The 22,483-nt window shown below is 41.2% G+C and overlaps 1 protein-coding gene across 3 annotated transcripts in view; it reads right to left on the bottom strand.

Annotated features, from left to right (window-relative positions):
• Nucleotides 1–22,483, bottom strand: part of ERC2 (ELKS/RAB6-interacting/CAST family member 2) — a 1,112,164-nt gene that overhangs the window by 243,904 nt on the left and 845,777 nt on the right. For all 3 annotated transcript variants that reach the window (XM_075938889.1, XM_075938890.1, XM_075938891.1), the window contains one exon: nt 5,282–5,416. In XM_075938889.1, coding sequence (XP_075795004.1) covers nt 5,282–5,416 — 135 coding nt within the window. The remainder of the gene's footprint in view (nt 1–5,281; nt 5,417–22,483) is intronic.

The raw sequence follows: 22,483 nt of genomic DNA, 5'->3' as shown, positions 1-22,483 counted from the left end.
CTTGTTTCTGAAGCAGCGTTGCCACCTCTTATCACAGCTGGGGTGTGTCTAGACTACATGACTCCGTCAACAGAGCCATGTCAACTAGTTTACCCAACACAGTCAATGAAGCGGGATTTAAATAATCCCCACTTCATTAAAATAAAAATGGCCAGTGCGCTTTGCCGACAATCAGATGATCCGGCACAGTGCGGCAGTCTAGACGTGGATCGGTCGACAAGGGAAGCCTTTGTCGACCGCTCCCTTATGCCTCGTGAAATGAGGTTTACAGGAGCAGTCGACAAAGGCTTCCCTTGTCAACCGATCCACGTCTAGACTGCCATGCTGTGCCAGATCAGCTGATGGTCGGCAAAGCGCGGTGGCCATTTTTATTTTGATGAAGCGGGGATTACTTAAATCCCTGCTTCATTGACTATGTCGGGTAAACTACTTTACATGGCTCCATTGACGGAGCAATGTAGTCTAGACACACCCCTGGTGATTTGTTTTCTTTTAATGCCCCAGTTCATAGAATACTGTGATTATGTGAGAATCTCAGATTTCCTTTTAAATAAGGCACAGTTTTAACCCTTGTGGCTGCAGGGAAAAAGCATGAAAAATGACCAAAGGGTACCCCATAGGTTCTAAAAGCAGAAGGCAAAGAAGCACTCAAAATATTATTTTTTAAAATCTCGTGATTTGGGGTGAGCCAGAGAAATAATTTTTGAATGTTTGGTATTAGCAACACTAAAAAGGTCAGATGTTTTTAGGTTCCGGGAGCAGACTGTCTGTAAACAGAGCATATCAAATTCCTTCTGAACTGTAATGTGGCAGAGAGGATGGAAATTAGGTTTGTAACTACGGGAACTTGCCTTCTATTCCCACTTAGTGTGAAGTGAGCTGGATATGACCCCTTGTGACTAGGTGTGCATACCCTGTACTAGAACAGGAGGGGTGAAAACCCTGTGGGCAGAAGTCCTGCCCCTTCAACCGCTTCATGCCAGACTGGGCATGCTCCTAGTGCTGGGACAGCATAAAAGGCAAGTGAGCAGCTCAGTCTGGGCTGGCCAGTGAAGAGGAAGGACCGCCAGCTAGAGCTCCAGAGCCGCAACAGTCAGTGATCCAGAGAGTAGGAACTGAAGTTCCAAGAGACTGCCGCTACTCAGCCTCAGTGGAGCCCCAGAGAGAAACCACTGCTGGGGAACTGGGAGACCAGCTGCTACGTGGGACAACACCTTAGCAGCACTGGTAGGAAGCAACCCAGGGAGGGTGCAGGAGTGGCCTCTCCCACCCAGGTACACTCAGCGTGTTTTGGCCGGATTCCCAGCCAAGGTAGTGGTAGATTGATCTATCGCTCACAGGGCTCTGGATCGGGACCCGGTGGAGCAGAGTGGGCCTGGGTCCCCCTACTAGGGCACTAGCCACCAATCGTACTGACTTTGGCCATTGGGCCATTCTGGCCTGCTCACAGGACTGCTTACAGACTCGGTGTTATCCAGAGACAAGGGGATATTTACAGACTAGAGAGATTGCTGACGACACTGCGGCTGATGGTGCCTCAACCCATAATGGTCACACTCCTGTGATGGCGTGTGCATATGCTGCCACACCCCTCAATTTAACTTATCAGTAAAATGACTTAACAACACTTATCACCCTGTAAGGCAGGGATGTGATGCCTAAGTTAAGAAAAATTTTGAATTACACAGAAATATTGTCAGCATCCAATGGAAGATCTGGGACTAGAACTCAGTCTGCTAATCTGAAGCACTTTTCTCTAAACTACAAAGCATTGGGAGGAGCAGGGTCTCTCAATTTCATCACCTATGGGAGCAGACATAATAGCATTGGTGTCAGTGACTATGTATCACATGAGATTTTGTGATAACTGTGAGGTTTACAACCACATAGCCTAATTCCTTATAGACTGGAGACCACAAAAGGCCAGTAGTGTTGCAGAAGAGGTTATGGCACAAAGTAGGAGTGTGCTGCTCCTTGATAACATCTGATTGTGGCAGATTGCCCCAAAAGTCCAAGAGAAAGCAACCAGCTGGTATCTCCTCCAAACAGATTGTGAGGTAGGAAAAAAACGTGAAATAGGATTCCTATTCCTGGGGACAGCACTGTTGAATGGGATCAGGAAAAGGGTAAAGAGACCTCTGAGGCTTTGGAGTGAATGAAACATGTGGGGAACAGTGGGAGAAAAAGCTTCCTGGAAGTGTATACAAGACTAAGGAGTCAGGAGTTTACATAACTGGAAGTTCAAATTAATTCATCATGGTTTTTTTGTCGCAGTGATCCAGATTAGATTACAACATGCACTCTGCATGGGGCTACCCACATTACAGCCACTTGGAAAATGAGGCTACCTCCAAATGTTTATTAAGGAGAATTTAACATAGGGAGCACATTACAGCAGTGCTCCAGGATCTGCACTGACTGCCAATAAGTTTCCAGGTGGAATTTAAGTTGCCAACTGTTAGGTACAAACTGAAGGCAAAGAATCAAAGAATTTAAATACAAAGTTGCAGATTTGTTGTTAACAGCTAGTTCTGTATGAAATAAATAAATATTATAAATACTGAGGTGTATTTATATTACTTTTTTGAACTTACTCAATAGCAATAAATACGAGAAAGCCATTTATATAAAAATAAAAATCAGAGATACAAAAGCCATGCAAATATCCCTATTGCCTATGTAGTTTTCCTAGGGCAGAGGTCCCCAATGCAGTGCCCGTGGGTGCCATATTCTCCCAAATATATGCTGAGTGGTAGAAAATGTCTTACTCGTTCATGCAAACACACACACAAACACACACACACTTTTTCAAATATGCCATGTACAATATAAAAGTTATTTCTACATATATAAATACACATACAAAACTAGCAACGCTCAAAATCATCAATATCAACTCAATACAAATTAGATATTTTCTGAATTTAATATTGTGTGTACTTCAAATATATCTTTTTTTTTCTATTTATATTTTGGAATTTCTGCTTACTGTTCAAAACTGATAGACATCCTTAAAAGGATAACCAGTAGTCCCTGTTAAGTGGCATATGTGTTACAATATGCACCATCTTTTTCTTCTCATAAAATTAAAAGTACCCTTGGACCATTTACACATTTATTTTTTCCACTTTTTCTGTGGTTTCACACCACAACCAGTATGTTGGATCATGGTCACCAAAAACCACATATCCAGAATTTTGTATGCAATAAACGGTTGTGAATAGGAAATAAAGGTTTGCATAATAAAACCACATGGCAATCAAACTGCAATAACAAAGAGTACTGTATGGAATGGGAAACAATAACAGATCACAGACAGAGGAAAAAAATGATTCATAATTGAAAAATGAAACACAGACTATGATTAGTTCTCTCACATGCAAGCCAGCATGTTGTTCTGGTGCAGTCTTTTGACTATGATTAGCTTGTGGATTTATTTATTTATTTGATGTGTAATTGACCATCTGCCAAGGTTTAACTGCCACACCAGCAGATTTCTAATGTGCTGGTTTGTTGATATATTGATCCTCCATTTTATTGTCACCTCCTGCTCTTCTGCTCCTTGACTGCATAATCATTTCTCATTTGTGTCCTACCATTCTCATCACATCTCATTTCTGACTCACTGTTCCCCATTCCTGCTCATTCCATGCCTCTCCCTTACTTCCCACCCTCTCTAGCTTATGTTCCTTCTTCACTCCCCCTTCATTGCTTCACGCGCACCAACTCTATCCTCATCCCACTATTCTCTGCTCACACACAATGACAAGTCTTTATCTCATTTCTACATCCTCCATCATTTGCCCTCCTTCCCTCTAACATAATCTGCCCAGACACCAGCTTCTAAACATTGCAACCATCCTTGACATGTCTCCACTCCAGTGGTTGCCCCTTAAATCTTACACTCATTCGTATCTCCATTACCTTTCTATTCTCCTTCTCTTGTACACTTTGGAATTCATATTCCACCCAAAGAGAGACTACTGCTACGCTCACCTTCATCTTTCTGCCTTCCATCTCTTCCCTTCCACAAAAACCAGAATTTCTATTGCTGTGTCACAGCTATGCCTCTGCAGCTGCTCTTTAGCCTTTCCCTTCTCTTACCTTTCACACCAATTATCTCCAATCATCAGACAGTAGCATTGAGCTACTACTCTCCTGTGCCCACGGTTTACAACTTTCCCCATTCTCAGTCATTCTCCTTCTTTGACAAGCACGTCTCTCCTTCTGCCAATTCTCTTCCACAATATGATCTAAGGAAGTGGGTCTGGCCCACGAAAGCTCATCACCTATTAAACCATCTTGTTAGTCTTTAAAGTGCTACACAGTTTTTCCTTTTGTTTTAGCAAGATCAGACTAACACGGCTACCTCTCTATTACTTGTCAGAGAATATTTACTTTGAAACAAAGATCTCCTGAAGTTGTGTCAGGCTGGGCACTCAAAGATTGAGGCTCCCAAGAATCACTAGTAATTTTTGAAAAAAAATCGTTTCTAAAGTACATCCCAAAACACTTACATTTTGTTTACTAAAGACAATCAAAACTGAGTTAATGCAATCTTTACTAATGAATGGTTTCAATTCAAACGTATTTTCATGGCCATCTTAGGAACAACAGAACATGAACTCATAATGGAAATGCTGACCAAGTCTTAGTATAGCAGCTATTCCAAAAAGCAAGTATCTAATAGTGAAGTTTCTGTAACAAAGGCTATATCTAGACTGTAGAGTTATATAGAAAAAGATACGCAAATTGTGAAATGTAATTTATGTATCTTTTTTCATTTTTCCAAAAGAGGCTTTTCTGAAATTTGGCCTGTCTACACGGGGCCAAATTTCAGAAAAAAACCTCCTCTTTTGGAATATCCATTATTCCTCTCACCAAGAGCAATACAGGGATGCCAAAAGAACATATCTCCTTTTTCGGAAACTGTTCTGGGATACCTCTGGTATCTTGGAAAAGTTCTGCAGCCTAGACATGGCCTAAGCTCATTAGTAACTTTCTGTTTGAACAGTTGAATCATGACTCTACTTTAACGCTCAAAGCAAAAGTAAAAGGAAGAGAGGGAAGAAAAATATTATAAGAAACAAAAAGCCAAACAGAAACAGAAAGGAAAACATTTAGATTCCCTGAGAGATGGAAATAAATAGCAAAGCTATTCGTTTCAGTTCCAAAGATGTATCACTCGTATTGTTTATTATTTCTTTGGAATATTTATTTTATCTTGAAATTTCAGAATGGTAAAAGGGTGAGCGTAAAGGTTAGAAAGGAGGTAACTGACCTGATCTGGAGAGGGTCGGTGATTTGAGTGCTGGGTTCTCCCAGGAGACCGATGGTGGTGGTGATGGTGGTGGTGGTGGTAGTGATGATAGTCATCGTCATAATTGTCTGCCATCAGTTTCATTCTATTCTGTGTCTGAATAGGGAAAGGAGACAATTCTGTTGATTACCTTTTCTGTTCATTCCCTCTGAAGCACTGAGCATCAGTCATTTTCAGAAGATGAGATACAGAGCTACATGGACTATTGGTCTGACCCAGGAGGGTCATTCTTACATATTTAAGTACTTAGAATTTATCGAAAATACAATCTCAGTGGGATCCACGGTATGGCACCTACAGTTCTCCTTCCATTAAAAAAATCTGAAGATGTCAATTAAAGATGTTCAAGATGTTATCATAAGTCATATTATAAGCTCGCAAGCCTGTGATTGGTTGTGTAGATGCAAGGGTCTGCCAGCAGAAGCCACATGGAGGATTGGGGCCTAATTTAGGAAAGAAAGAAAACACAGTGGTATTTTCTTTTGATACTTCTTCAACCCAACTAAAGTCACTAAACCAAATATGATGCCAATTAATGCTTCATGAAATCAAACTGATTTCTACACAAATGGAATTGCAAAGTTCAGAAATTGCCCCAATACATTCACTGGGTTTTTGGAGTGTAACAGAGAGAAAATCCCTGTAATCAAATGCATTGCCACATGTTCAGTCACTAACAAACCCATCTTTTCCATTTTACAAAGAGATGATCTCCCATTTCTTTTTCAAACAATGGAAGGTTGAACATCAAAAACAACTGACTACCAGAGCTGGTCGAGAAACAAAGTTTCTATTTTGTGAGAAATACTATGATTTCTAAATAGCTTTCATACTGAACAGAACAAACATGAAATACAGAAATTCTCAACAGAAGAAATGTTTGTGCAAAATTTTGTTTAGGGACAATAACAATATTTTGTTGCAATTTGGACTTATTAAATATTAATATTTTTATTTTGTATTAATTTGTATCATATTTTAAATTCATTTTATACATATAAAATTGTATAATAAAATAAAATACAAATAAAAACCTATAACATAAACATTTCAAAACATTTCAAAACCTATAACATAAACCTATAACATAAACGAAATTAACATGTTTCCACAGAATAATTCTGACTTTTAACAAATTAGTATTTTTAGACCAAAAACATTCCAAAAACATTCCACTGGAAAATGTTTTATCAGCTCTACTGAAAATCAATGAGTAATGAGTAATGCGGAGGGAACCAGTGAGGTTAAGCAAGAGTGAAATGGCCTACGGTTTATGAGAAAATACGAAGTAAGGGTGGGTTTTAAAAGAGAGCAATAGTTAAAAATGCACCGCAGGCTTCACCAGAGCAGCTCCTTGAGACTATGGAAAACAGAGCACTTATAAAAGTGGAAATTTGGAAGCTGCTAATAGCAAATTTATCTCAAAGAAAAATCTACGGAGTGGTCCAGAGCTACTCCAATGTTAGACAGTTTCCTGGTGAAGATGCTGTGAATGTCAGAGATGAGAGTACAATTAATTTTCTGTTTTGCCCCCTTGCCCTACTAAAATAAATACCTGCAAACAAAATACTAGTTGCAAACATATCCTTGATATTTAAAACATTTTTGAGCTAATTACTGTAATAAGTGAACCTAAACCCAGACTTTTGTTTCAAAGGTAAGAGATACAAGAAACCTCTAAATAAGATAATAGTCTAAGGTCTATACATGGTGTTCATTTACAAGTGCTCTTTCAGTGCATTAGATTTCTTGATAAGCAATGGAAATGGGTTCCAATCTTTCATCTGTGGGCCTCCTTTGCACCTGAAGCAATGGCTGCATGACCTGCACAGGTGTCACACTGATATTAAATGGCACTTCATGCCTGATACTCACCCAAACCCACTTGTAAGGTGTGTGAAAGCTACAGAAAGGATGTTATATCCTGTTATTCTAAATGGAACTGTTAAAATTGGAACCATTGGAACTATTGATTAAGTGTAGCTGACTATTATGGAATATTTGAATTATTGTTTCATTATCTTCAAGATTGCAGACACTGACTTAGCTTGAAGATAAACACTGTCACATGCAAACACATTTATCTGCACCCAAAGCCTAAGAACATCCAAATCAAGGTCCAAATCAAGGACCTTTCCAAAGATGTATGATTAGGGTAGCTACTAAAACTTGTACAAAATCACTAGAGACTGAGTGATAATTACATCTGCCGCTAGTGAATATTACTGTTTACAAGTGCCTGAAATGTCCTATGTCCTATCAAATAGCAAGTAAGTGATAAGGACCTTTACTTAGTATCTTATGATTTAAAAATGTTTATAAAGATAAAATGAAAAGAATCTTAAGAAATCAGCACCATAGCAGCCAGCTTCTTATAGATTAGCAGAAAGATAAGTTTAAACCAGTAGTTCTCAAATTGTGAGTCAGGATCCCAAAGTTGACTGGCTTAGACATGCTATAGCTGAGGGCTGAACCCTGAGCCCCACCACTCGGAGCAAGAGTGAGCAAATGCCAGCCCATGGGTGGGGTCTGGTCCACCAGAGTTACTCTATGGTGGGCCCCCATCTCTATGTTTATCTGCACCTCCTTACATAACAAGTGACTGCAGCTCTTGTTGACCACAGATCGCCATTCATGGCCAATGGGAGTGGCGGGAAGCAGTGTCTTGGATCATGCTGCTTCCCACTGCTCCCATTGGCTATGAATGGCGATCCATGACCAACAGGAGCTGTAATTGCCTGATATTTGCAGAGGTGCAGGTAAACAGAGATGGCAGCCCACAAAGGACTAACCCTGAAAGGCCTCTGCTTTTTTTTTTTTTTTTTTTTTTTTTTTTACTGTTCTCTCGTGACCCATTGCCAAAGCCAAATTCCAAAGGCTTTGAACCAGTGGGACTCAAGTTACAGGCCCCTAGGGCCACTGAAGGGGGAAGAAGGGGAGAGCACAAAGGGGGCAGTTGCCCTAGGGCCCAATAATTTAAAAGGGTGTGGGGCTCTTAGCCACTGCTGGTGCTGCAACAATTGCAGCAGGGGCCAGAGCCCTGGGTTCTTTAAATTGCCACTGGAATCCCCAGCAGCACTGAGGGCTGGGTGGGGAAGGCATGGTACAGGCAGCGCTGAGGGTTGTCTGCCCCCAAGCCTTGCCCTCCTGACTAGGGTTTCCAGGTGTTCGGTTTTGAACTGGACAGTCCAGTATTTGAGATTTCTGTTTAGGAAACAAATTGAGAAAATAGAGAAAATATAAATGTCCGGTATTTTCTAATTAAGATGTAATGTAGATTGTGATGTAATGTCAAGTGTGTCCGGTATTTTTGTTGAAATTATCTGGCAACCCTACCCCTGACTGAGTCTGTGCCCTTTTGAGGGAGCAGGGAGAGGGCATCCCACTAATTAGGGCTGAGGTCCTTGGCTTTGGCCCCCCAGTGAGACCAGTGGTGCTTGGGTTTTGGCTTTGACACTCCTTCACCCAAGCGGCAAAGCCTGGGGGGAGTGTGTCAGGCTTCAATCCCCTCTCCTGGGATCATGCAGTAATTTTTGTTATCAGAAGGAGGGCATGGTGCAATAAAGCTTAAGAACCCGTGGTTTAAATAATCAAACAAGCTCTGGGTTCTTTGCAAAGAAGACAATTAGTTCACAAAGAACATAAACAACATGCAAATTCCTTTTAAGTTAGTAAAAAACAGCAAATGCATGTCAGTGGCATCTTTGGCACATCTCAGGTTTGGGCAGTAGCAGAATGCCTATTTCATCGGACACTAGTGACCTGAAGAATACCTCTGTGTAAGCTCCAAAGTGTGTCACTCTCATCAGCAGAGATTAATCCAATAAAATATATTATCGCAGACATCTTAGTTCTCTTATCCTAGGCTGCAACAACAGTGTATACCTTGAAAAAAAGACATTTAGTAACAGAATTACAACTTACTACTATGATACAAATTTGGAATAGGAAATGTCACTATCTTAAGTAATGCAGTATAGAACTTAAGGATAAAAGTTTGATTTTTTTAAAAATATCAGTCAACAAGGATAACATTGTAGACACAAGACAAGCAGCACAGAGTAGAACAATGAGAGTCAAAAGTCAACATCTGAAATTTTAAACTCAGACAAGCAGTTCTAGATTATACCTTTGTCACATGTGTTAAATGGTTCCCACTAAAAAGCATACATATATGGTGGACACATAAAACAAATTACATAGCAGAGACATATTGAGCAGGGTTTCTCAGATGATTATATTAAGAGAGGTGGGTGAGATGCGTTTTAACTGAAATTTTCCCACCTGTTGTCAGATAATATTTTCATATCTTCTTATTGCATACTTTTTAGATCTATTTTGCCTATCAACATTTAAGTTCCAGTGCACCTCAGTTCATTTGACAGGAGTGGACACCTCCTAATCATTTGAAAATAATTATAAATGGAAATTGCCATATGTGGGGGCAAAAGAATCTTGAGCTGAGAGCATTTGCAGTAGCATACCCTCATTTTCCTGTTAACAACAGCGATGTTAAAAGAACATTCCTAATACGTGGAAGGAAAAGATGATATTACGTCTTTCCATTAATCTGCCAGAATCATTCAATAACATGGCTGCAGGCCTTTTAAAGCTGTATGTTCAGTAAACAGAATATAGCATTTGTGCTGACCTACTGCAGCATACATGTTTGTTTACCGAGTACTTAAAAAGATGAGGGAAAGAGACAGTGAGTGTGTCAGTATCCTTCCCTTTAGCATGGTACTGAATATTTTCTCTACAATTAAGGGCTTTCTGCCCTTTCCACACTGGTTAAATGGAGAGAAATATATGATTGTGTGTACTTATGCAGCAGTTTCTTCTAATTTTACCAAAGGATCCAGTCTATTTGAATTATAGGTAGATTAGTTGCGTTTATATTAAAAAAATAGAGGATAAAAGGTGGAGAACTAAAGGACAAATAATAACCCTGTTACTGTAAATACTGTAATATCTTTCTAAGATTTTATTAGTTTATTTTCTTATCAATGAACAACCTTAAATTTCCTACTTTTCAACTGTATCCCATAAAAGAATGTAAAAGCTAAACAAGAGGATATATGAAATCCTAAAAATGTCTCCTGTAATGAGGTGCTGGGAATTAAGAAATGTCCTGGGATAAGAACTGTAAATGAATGATGTAATCTTTCTAATTTGGTGCTGAAATATAAATAAGCCACTTCTAATATTTCTTTTTTGTGAATGCCAGTTTGCAGTAAAAATGTGCACAAAGCAACTGTGAATGCTAAAGGAGGCATCCTTTAATTTGTCTCTGCTGAAAGTAAAGTAATAAGGAGTACAAAACAGATGAAAAAATTCCAATCAGACACTCCACATATTTTCAAGAATCTTGCTTTTAAATGGCCTGCTAAAAAATGGGCCAAATTCTGGTCATGTATGTTTTGGTTGATTAGCCCTCTGCAATAATAAGATTGAACTACCATTAAAATACAGCACTTCTGTACTGAACTCTATTTTACCTAGGATGTTTCTTATAATTTAAGAATAAGAGCTTTTGTGATCTTTAAAAGATTTTATAAATAGACGTGCTTTTTGAAAAAATATAGACATATAAAGAAAATGAGGGATAAAACAATCTTTTTTAGCCTTTTCTAGTAATCTGTAAATTACTGCTGAGTGGTTCACTTGTAAACTCTTTTAATGTTTGGTAAACTATGAAAGATCAGGTATATTTTTCTTCTAGGAAGCAATTAATTAACCAGATTGCAATTTATGCAGATATCCCACAGCTTAATACAGTAAACTTCCGATAATCCGGCATCTTTAGGACACAGGGGGTGCCGGATTATCAAATATGCCAGACTATCAGAAGGGGGGGCTATGAGGCGTCTCGGGTGGGGTTGGGGGATGTCACCCAGGACCCTTCATAGCCCCCCCTTCCAATAGTAAGGCTCTGCCCCAGACATCCCCGATTCAGCCATTGCTGGTCAGCTTCAGCAGCAGCTGAATCGGGGACACCTGCGGCAGAGCAGCTGGAGTGCTGCCGGGTTGGTCCAGTAGTGCCGCCCCTCGGCGCTACAAGACCAACCCGGCAGCACCCCAGCTGCTCTTGGGGACACCTGGGGCAGAGCAGCTGGGGTGCTGCCAAGTTGGTCCCTCAGCACCGAGGGGCGGCGCTATGGGACCAACCTGGCAGCACCCCAGCTGCTCTGCCCCAGGTGTCCCCAATTCAGCCGCTGCTGAAACTGATCAGCGGCTGACTCCAGGAAGCCCGGGAAAGAGCAGCTCTGCTGAATCGGGGACACCTGGGGCAGAGCAGCTGTGGTGCTGCTGGGTTGGTCCCGTAGTGCTGCCCCTCGGCACTGCGGGACCAACCCGGCAGCACCCCAGCTACTCTCCCCCAGGTGCCCCCGATTCAGCTGCTGGTCAGTTTCAGCAGTGGCTGAATTGGGGAAGCCGGGCGCAGAGCAGCTCCAATTGTTCGGCTGCCCGGAGCACTTCCAGGTTCCTGATGGTGCCGGACCATCAGGAGTGCTGGATCATTGGATGCCAGACCAGATTAAGTATTGACTCAAAGGAAAGAGTTCCACCAACTGGCTTGTCAGTGCCATCACTTCCTGCAGCATTTTGAATTTACTTGAACATTTCCTATCCAAGCTCTTGCTAAATGTTTTAGATTATGACACTACAGTACATTAGAACCTGTGGTTTTAGTTTGATTTTTTTTCCAGAAAACATTGGAATTTCTTCCTCTTAGTTCAGTAACATCTATGCAAGTGTTCAAAATACATCAATTACATCACATGCGGCTTTATTGCTATTATTATTTCACAGCTCTTAATGTGCAGATTTTTGAATGTGTGGTATTTAAATGTTCACCGCAAAACTGTTTTAAATACAACAGGGTAGGTCTGAAAACCCAATTACAATAAAAAAGTAGTATAGTTTGGGTCAAATATATATTTTTACATATTTACTTTATATATTTTGTACATCACAGTATCAGATATTGTTCAATCTTCATTTTATTAACTCCAATTTTAATCTGTATTTCCACAAATAAAATACTAGTTCAATACATAGTATTTAAGTCCTAATGTGCTTAAGGTTTGGCAAATGGGGTCCAGTGACAACACAAGTCTGTGTTGGCATGGAAGGAAAAGAATGTCATTCAATGTCCTCACGACATTGCTGTGCACGAAAGGGCCCATCAGCAGTCACCAATATGATGTGTCACATGTCGGAGAATACTATTATTCAGGGAAGGTGTCCTCTGTAAAGGTTTGGAGCCCATTTGTTTTAGCCAATATAATCATAGAATCATAGAATACTAGGACTGGAAGGGACCTTGAGAGGTCATCGAGTCCATACCCTGCCCTCATGGCAGGACCAAGTACTGTCTAGACCATCCCCGATAGACATTTATATAACCTACTCTTAAATATCTCCAGAGATGGAGATTCCACAACCTCCCTGGGCAATTTATTCCAGTGTTTGACTACCCTGACAGTTAGGAACTTTTTCCTAATGTCCAACCTAAACCTCCCTTTTTGCAGTTTAAGCCCATTGGTTCTTGTTCTATACTCAGAGGCCAACATGAACAAGTTGTCTCCCTCCTCCTCATGACATGCTTTTAGATACCTAAAAACTGCTATCCTGTCCTCCCTCAATCTTCTCTTTTCTAAACTAAACAAACCCAGTTCTTTCAGCCTTCCTTCATAAGTCATGTTCTCATAAGTCATGTTCTCATAAGTCATAAGTCATGACCTTTAATCATTCTTGTTGCTCTTCTCTGGACCCTTTTCAATTTCTCCACATCCTTCTTGAAATGCGGTGCCCAGAACTGGACACAATACTCTGAGGCCTAACTAGCACAGAGTAGAGTGGAAGAATGACTTCTCGTGTCCTGCTCACAACACACCTGTTAATGCATCCCAGAATCATGTTTGCTTTCTTTGCAACAGCATCACACTGCTGACTCATATTCAGCTTGTGGTCCACTATAACCTTTCTGCTGTACTCCTTCCTAGACAGTCGCTTCCCATTCTGTATGTGTGAAACTGATTGTTCCTTCCTAAATGGAGCACTTTACATTTGTCTTTATTAAACTTCATCCTGTTTACCTCAGACCATTTCTCCAATTTGTCCAGATCACTTTGAATTATGACCCTATCCTCCAGATTAGTTGCAACCCCTCCCAGCTTGGTATCACCTGCAAACTTAATAAGCGTACTTTCTATGTCAATATCTAAATCATTGATGAAGATATTGAACAGAGCCGGTCCCAAAACAGACCCCTGCGGATCTCCACTTGTTATGCCTTTCCAGCAGGATTGTGAACCATTAATAACTACTCTCTGAGTATGGTTATCAAGTCAGTTATGTACCCACCTTATAGTAGCCCCATCTAAGTTGTATTTGCCTAGTTTATTGATAAGAATATCATGCGAGACCGTATCAAATGCCTTACTAAAATCTAGGTATACCACATCCACCACTTCTCCCTTATCCACAAGACTCGTTATCCTATCAAAGAAAGCTATCAGATTGGTTTGACAGGATTTGTTCTTTACAAATCCATGCTGGCTGTTCCCTATCACCTTGCCACCTTCCAAGCGTTTACAGATGATTTCCATATTTACTTGCTCCATTATCTTCCCTGGCACAGAAGTTAAACTAACTGGTCTGTAGTTTCCTGGGTTGTTCTTATTTCCCTTTTTATAAATGGGCACTATATTTGCCCTTTTCCAGTCTTCTGGAATCTCTCCTGTCTCCCATGATTTTCCAAAGATTATAGCTAGAAGCTCAGATACTTCCCCTATCAGCTCCTTGAGTATTCTATGCTGCTGATAAAGGAGGGGGTGTCTGGGAAGAGATGTCTGAGAACCTTAATAATTTTGGGTGGGAAGGCAACTAAGCTAACTGCTTGCTGGTGTCTCCTTGTGGTGCATGTCAAGTGAAGAAAGTGTCAAGGGAGCGACCAATCCTTGGAGACCACTTGAGCTTAATTTCCTTTGATTGAGCAACTTGACTGTCACCATGTTTATTTACGGGACAGCTCAACAGCCTCAGTCTGTACCCATGATCCTCTATTCAGGGTCTTCTGATCCAATGGCCTTAGTCAATACAGGCAGTCCCCGGGTTATGTCAGTCCGACTTAAGTCGGACCCCTAGATACGAACGGGGGCGGGGGGAGCCCCGCTAGTGTGGGGTGCCTCCCCTACTGTCGCCGCCTCCAGGGGCGCTTCCCCCCAGCAGACCAGGGAGACGCGGAGCTAGTGCCCACCCCAGCAGACCAGGGAGACGCTGAGCGGCTTTTCTCGCCGCGGAGGATGCGGGCGGCGGCACCGCGGCACGTCTCGGCTGTCCTTCCGCCCGCATCCTCTGCGGCGGGAAAAGCAGCTCCGCGTCTCCCTGGTCTGCTGGGGGGGGGGCGCAGCTAGTGTGCCCCCCCAGCAGAACAGGCTTTTCTCGCCGATGCCTGGGGTAGAGTAGCTAGGGGGCTGCTGGGTTGGTCCTCGGCGCTACTGGACCAACCCAGCAGCACCCCAGTTGCTCTGTCCCAGGCATCCAGATTCAGCCGCTGTTGAAACTGATCAGCGGCTGATTCTAGGAAGCCCAGGGCAGAGCAGCTCTGCCTCGGGCTTCCTGTAGTCAGCCGCTGGTCAGTTTCAGCAGCGGCTGACTTGGGAACACCTGGGGCAGAGCAGCTGGGGTGCTGCCGGGTTGGTCCAGTAGCGCCGAGGAGCGGCGCTGCGGGACCAACCCAGCAACACCCCAGCTGCTCTGCCCCAGGCGTGTCCGATTCAGCCGCTGCTGGTCAGTTTCAACAGCAGTTGAATCTGGATGCCAGTTCCGACTTACATACAAATTCAACTTAAGAACAAACCTAGGGTATGTCTACACTACCACCCTACTTCAAACTAGGGTGGTAATGTAGTCAACCGGAGTTGCAAATGAAGCCCGGGATTTGAATTTCCTGGGCTTCATTTGCATGTTGCCGGGCGCCGCCATTTTTAAATGTCCGCTAGTTCGGACTCTGTGCCCCGTGGCTACACGCGGCACAAACTAGGTAGTAACAGTAGTAACGGTAGTTCGGAATAGGAAGCCTAGTCCGAACTACCTAGTTCGTGCCGTGTGTAGCCACGGGGCACGGAGTCCAAACTAGCGGACATTTAAAAATGGCGGCGCCTGGCAACATGCAAATGAAGCCCAGGAAATTCAAATCCCGGGCTTCATTTGCAACTCTGGTTGACTACATTACCACCCTAGTTCGAACTAGGGTGGTAGTGTAGACATACCCCTACAGTCCCTATCTTGTACGTAACCCAGGGACTGCCTGTATACAAGACCCTTTATTTCAGGTATTATGCCCTAGTGGCCTAAGTTTATATGCAAGTCCCCCTACTCAGGGTATTACGGCCCCATGGCCTTAATCCGTATAAACCCTACTACTCAGGGTAATATGGCCCAGTGTCATGTACGCAGGGAAAACTCCCCCACATGGGGGTATGTATGGAGGTGGTAGGGAAACCCAGGCCATCCCATTCCATTGGGTCCCACCCCAGGGCCCAGTTGGCAGTGGCAAGGCCCACTGCTTGCTCTGCGGGGAATCCTGATGCAACACGCTAAGTGCTCAGGGAGCAATTCCCTGCTCTGGGCTACTTCCTGCCAGGACCTGCCAGGTGTCTTCTCCATAGTCTTACTCCAGTTTGGCAGCTCCTTGGGTAGCACTCTTGGCCTGGCTGCCACTGCTTGGTCTGAACAGCATTACCTCCCCTGGAGCTCCCTCAGCACCTCCTTCCCCTTCAGCAGTCAGCCCTAACTGAGCTGCTACAGAGGCTTTTATAGTCAGTCTCCAGTTGGAGAATGCCCACCAGGTCTGTGGGGGTGGGGTCCTCTCAGAAAGCTGGGCCAAGACCACGCTGTCAACTTCAGTGTGGGTTGATACACCACATCACAGCCTGGTATACAGTAACTGGATAACTGGCTGGAAAAGGACTTAAAAGTGAATTGTGGTGGTTGTGGTGGTGGGGGACTCCTATAATTGATATGGAAGGGAGCCAATCCCCCATTCTTATAGCCCACCTTAATCCTCCTATTGGGGGGGAATAAAATCCAGGCATGGATTTGAAGGAGGAACCTAAATAGGTAAAGATGGGGAGCTGGTGGAAGCCATTTTGTGTATGGTAAGGTTCCAGCAATAAATTTGCTTGAGGGGGATGGATGGGGAAAGATCAGAAGTTGGTAAAATCTACCCTAAGTAATTGACAGAATAAACATGGAGTTACTTGCACAGTACACTTTTATCTGCCAGGTAGTCTCCAGATATCTAATAATAAAGTATCATTTAGTAATACATGTTATTTACTTCAAATTCTAAAAAAAAAAAAGGACTGACCTAAATTTGTAAATGTCCAGCTTTACTTAAAATTATATATGATATTATGGAAACAAATAAAGGAATATAAGTCTTGCTCCTTAGACATATTCAATAATAATAACAACAAATAAGCCAATACACCATTTCACCTCAGGCCTTATCCTACGCCACTCATTATAATCTCATCCTCTCCAGAAGGCCATGAAAACAGATGAGCCTGACAATTTGCCCTGATGGTCAATACATTTTCATTGTTTTTTAAATACAACTCCAAAGGTTGAGAGGTGAGAATGAAAGGCCTTTTGGCCTTTCCCTTTCTTTCATACTGAGGTGGTTCCAGTTTCAAAATCTCAACTTAAAATCGCTGTGGCAGTATGACTCAGGGAATGAGATAATGTTTGAAGTAGCCAGATGCCATGCTATTTAGGGCTTAACAGACGAAAAACGTCAACTTATATCCTACTTGGAAACCCAATGGAAACACTCATGTCTTCAGCTCCTAGTAAGGCACTACTCTCACAAAGTGGGCAGCAGCATCTAATGCTAGTTTCAGCTTCTCAGTGGATTTAGCAAAACAACAGAATCTTTAAACATGCACTTAAATCCATTTGTTTTCTTTAAAGCCCTTAACCATATAATTAAGGGTTTTCCAAAGTTGATATCAGTTGGTGCATATACCAAGTTAAACCTCATTTTATTAAAAAAAATACATAAAATAATGCTTCATTTCTAGAAATATTCATCACAATTGAATACAGAACTTTGGCTACATGCAATATCTGAAGCCTATAGAGTCAAAAGTTTTTTCAAAGATAGCAAACTGACATCTTTTCTTCATGCTAACTGGTATCCTGTGAACTCAGTTATAAGCATTTGAACGTAATCAGAAAAAAGGCAATATAAAACTGGCACCTTACTACTTGGCAGGTCTTTTTATTTCTATTCAGAGTAATAAATAATTAACTTCCTACTAAATTGTATTTATGTTAGCAATGCAGAACACATTTAGCTACAGGTCTTAGGGACTGAGATGGATTCTATTCTAACTCACACCTCATCAAGATAATTTTCCCTAAGTTACATTTGCACGGTATTTATTCTAAATGAAGCAATAGCAAGAAAGACCATACTTTGATTTTAAGATAATACAGGTTGAACCTCCCAAATCCGGGACTCTCTGGTCTGGCTACATCTGTAGTCCAGAAGGGCTGGTCCTGCGGAAACAGATCCTGTGGTGTATGGGGAATCCAACTCTGGGGAGCCCCAGACCACAGAGCCCCTGCAGCTGCTGAGAGGAATACCCAGCCACAGTTAGCCCCGCCATGTGTGACTTTAGAAAGGTAGTAGGGCCGGCACCGGCTGGGAGGAACCCTCAGTGAGGAACCTAGGGGGTAGCTGAGGTGGCTGCAGGTGTGGGGAATCTCTAGCCAGGAACCCCGGTAGAAGCAGGGCTAGCAGCAGCCAGAGGGGATGCCTGGCAGGAGAAGGTCTGGTGGCGGCCAGAGGGACTCTCCAGTCCCAGCCCCGGCCTGGAACATTAGCGGCAGTGGGGCCAGTGGGAAGCCCCAGTCCAGCGGAGAGGGGCCGGCAGTGACTGTGGGGAGTGCCAGTCCTGAGGAGGCTGACCCTGAGAACTCCAGAGTGGAGTCAGCAGTGGGAAAGGAAGCCCAGGCTCCAGGGATACCCACACCCCAGAGAGGAGTCTTGACCTCCCCTAGTCTGGCAAACTTCCTGGTTCAGAACCACTCAGGTCTTGAGAGTAGTGGACCAGGGAGGTCCAACCTGTAGGTAGAATTTTCAGGGCAGTCAGTTTGAATGAGATATCCTTTTATTTATAAAATGAGCACATATGATACAAAATAACTGAAAGACAATGTCACAGAGAGGTAATCATGTTGGTCTGTAACTTTAAAAAAAGAGCACTCCTATGGGACCTTGCAGACTAACAAATAGCTCATGATGTAATATATTTGTTACCCTTTAACATGCCACAGGACTGCTAGTTGCTTTTAAAGACATCAAACTCTACAACCTAATATTTTTTCCAGTCAGTTTTCACAGTATATGGTTAATCTATGAAGCTGGGATTCCAAAGCTGGGTTTCTTCCTGATTTTACCATTGGTTCACTAGGGGACAATGACATGTCTTAATTTCTCTGTGTCTTATTGTAGCTACCTGTAAAATGACAGTAATAATATTTCATATTTGCAAAGGAGATTGAGGCTTTGGGTAAAAGATGCTATGGAAGTGCAAAATACAATAATTATTGTTACATTTTCATGGCATAATGAATTGCTAACCCTATACTATCCACGTCATTTACTTAAATTAATTCAATTTTCTTATGTTAAAATGATCTTATTACTCATACCAGCTTTATACAACTGAAAATTTTATTTCTTGTTATGATATGTTTAGACTAATAATAATTATTACAAAAATGAATGAAAATCCGGAATAAAACAAAACATATGTTAATTAAATGTATCTCCTAGCTTTGGCCTGAAAAATGTAAACTTGCCAAAACTGTTTACTCTAAGAAGTGCATCCTTTCAGTGATATATCTATGTAAAAATAAAAGAAAGTGAAATTAAAAGCTGCTAACTTACATCAAGAGATGGAAGTATAATAATCTCTAAGACTTGAAGCAATTATCTTTGATCAGTCAACATTGATATTTGTTGAGTTTCTAAAGTCACACATGGCGGGGCTAACTTGAAATTTCCCCTATTTATTAAAGAATCTATGGCTAGCCTCTGAAGGGAAATTGACATATTTTATGTCCTCCTAAGATTCTGTGTCATTTAAGCAAGGATCTACCAAAATGAAATTAAAGTCTTTGATTGACTGGTAATAGACTCGATAGCTTAACAGCAATCTGTAGCTGTAAAATTGTAATATTAAAACTGTCTTTAAAAAAATACTTTAGCAAAGTAGCAATAGGGAACTATGCTTTGATCAGTCATCTGGATCAAGTTAACAATAAAACTCACACAAATGTGGTTTAAATGAAGAAAAAATAGTAAGATTTGTTGCTAAGGGATATATAGAGATAATATCATTCAATAGCTATTAGTTACCTTCAAATTTTCTCCTCCATCTCTCCTCAGCAAATGGAATTTGAAATATTCTCAGAATATTTCCCTACTATAACTTATTTCTTTTATGTCAGGTAGTGTGGAGGCAGATGTAAAGTCTACTGCTTTGCTGCAGGCAATGCAGAGTGATCATTAAAACACGGAGCTGGAAATATGGAAACATGCATCTAGTTCCGATTTGCCAATGGGCTTCTGTGACCTTGGGCAAGTTGCAAAAACCTTTTTTCTGCTAATACAGATGTGGATGGCAATATTTATCCACTTTAATAAAGTAGTTTGAGAACTTTATATGATCAATGCGATAAAAAGTGCAAAGTACTATTCTTATTGATTTATTATTAATAGAGAGGGCTTAATTTGATCTTTTGTATTTAAGAAATTAATTTTGGAAAACAAGTGAAATCACTTTTAGCTTTGAAATCTTGTATATAAAGATTGAAATAAGATACTTTTCAGTAGATAGCTCAAATCTACTGGGAACAAGATCAGTGGGACTAGTTCAGATCTGCTGTATGTAAATGGAACACAAATTGCTTTTTCAGTAGCACTTGAACCCAGATATCCATGGCGAAATTCTTTGGACAACCATTAAAAAGGTTTTCTAAATAAAGTGAACTAAATCAAACACTCATCATCAGCATACAAAATCAAGTATTTTGTCTTAGAACAGTTTTTTTACACTTTTTTAAACTGCTATCAACTGCAGACAAGTGAAAAATCTCTAATGCTTTTTGTTTGTGGAGGATAGAGAAAATGTTAATGGCCTATTAGAAGATACTGCTGTATCTGATTCGTAGCCTGACAAAGTTACATTTAATTAAATACTGGACAACACACACTTTACTTAGCTTTAAACACTTGTAAAATCCACTAAATCAATTTATCTTACTTGTCAACTGACAACCTCTTCAAGGATTGTAACAGTATGCATAAAATGAAGAAGCCTATGTAAACAGTATGCATTTATAAGCTATAGAATCCAGACTGTGCTCCAACATGTAGCGTGAATATAAATGTCCATTAGAGGGGGTATTCCTGAAATAAAGCTATGAAAATATATCGTGAAATAGTTATGGCATTTTAAAATGAACATTATGATGACTTCTAAGGATTAGTGAAGTGACAATAGCAGGTATTTAAGATGGTGTCTTGCAGACCCTCAGCTTCTAAAAGTTTGGCAGCACAGAAGTCATTTTTATTATACTTTTTGGCAAGTTTCCACTTATTGGTTTCACTTTGTTGTTTCCTCACCATTTAGTCCTGTGAGTTTCTGAGATTGAAACTGATAACTTCACACTCTAGTTTGACAAGCCCTGCAAATGTGGTCAGCCTAACTGCCATTTATCTTCAGTCCTTGAGTTATTTAATTTTGACTATATTATCACTGATTAGAGAGTTACATCTCCCAGATCAGTGTCCCATTACTGAGACAATAAAATACTAGGTTTAATTTACCAACACTTCAGTAGGGTCTCTTCTACATCAGTTAAGTTGAGCTTTGGTTATTTTTGTGTTTAACCTTCAAATTGTAGATATGGATTTTTTGAGTGTGGATTCATTGCTTGTGAATGCACCATAGCTAAAACAACACAGATATCCTCAAAAAGCTATGAAAATTCTTGAGACAGCTCTCAATTCTAGACTGTTGATTTTTTCCTGTTTATGATAACACTCTTTGGATCAACAGATGACTCAGAATAAAACGTTGATCCCTAAAATGCCATCAGTAGGACCCCATCTGAAAATAAATCTGCCAAAGGGACTACTTTGAACTGAAAGTGGCAATTGCTCCCTTGTCAAGAGAAAGTATTGCCTAATGGTGTACAATATGAATATTATGACATCTGTCTTAGGGACCTTCATATTTTAAATCTTATATAAATTATGGCATTAGGATATGTCTGTGAACCTGGCTCGGGAGGAGGCAGCCAAGTTAATTTGCTGCTGCCTCCTTGTGATGGATGACCAGTGCAGTGTTCCCTCTAAGCTGTGGAACAGCACAGCTTCATAGGTGATTAATCAGCCCCATCCAGTCAGAGGCTCAGGGCTCTGTGCACAGAGCTGACTGACTGGGCGGGGCTCATTAACCACCTTTGAAGATGTGCTGCCACTCGGCTTAGACGGAACACTGGAAAGGAGTACCCTTAGGGAAGGAAAATAGTCAACTGGAGGAGAGGGAAACCATCCTATAACTGGGATCCTCCTTCCAGATGATGTTGTGGTATCATCTCACACTGAGGATACCTCTGTGGAGGAGGGAACTCCAGTCATTACGAAAAGGCAGGTGTTAGTAATGGGGGATTCGATCATTAGAAACATAGATAGCTGGGTTTGTGATGACTGGGAGAACTGTATGGTGACTTGCCTGTCTGGTGAGAAGGTTGCAGATTTCTCAAGACATCTGGGCTGCATCTAGACTACAAAGGTAAGTCAGAAAAAGATATGCAAATTGCAAACTGCAATTTGTGTATCTTTTTCCGCTATTTTGTCAAAAGAGGCTTTTCCAAAATTTGGCACATCTACACGGTGCCAAGTTTCAGAAAAACCTGCTCTTTTTGACAAATCCCTGAAAGCTGCATGGAAATTTTTCAAAGACACCATAATAGAGGCCCAACTTAAATGTATACCCCAAATTAAAAAAACCAACCAACCACAGTAAGAAAACCAAAAAAGTGCCACTGTGGTTTAACAATCTAGTAAAA

Source organism: Pelodiscus sinensis, chromosome 11 (assembly GCF_049634645.1).
Source record: "Pelodiscus sinensis isolate JC-2024 chromosome 11, ASM4963464v1, whole genome shotgun sequence".
In the NCBI taxonomy this organism is placed as follows: domain Eukaryota; kingdom Metazoa; phylum Chordata; order Testudines; family Trionychidae; genus Pelodiscus; species Pelodiscus sinensis.
The sequence above is the reverse complement of the archived record's forward strand: the minus strand, read 5'-3'. Positions and strand labels throughout refer to the sequence as shown.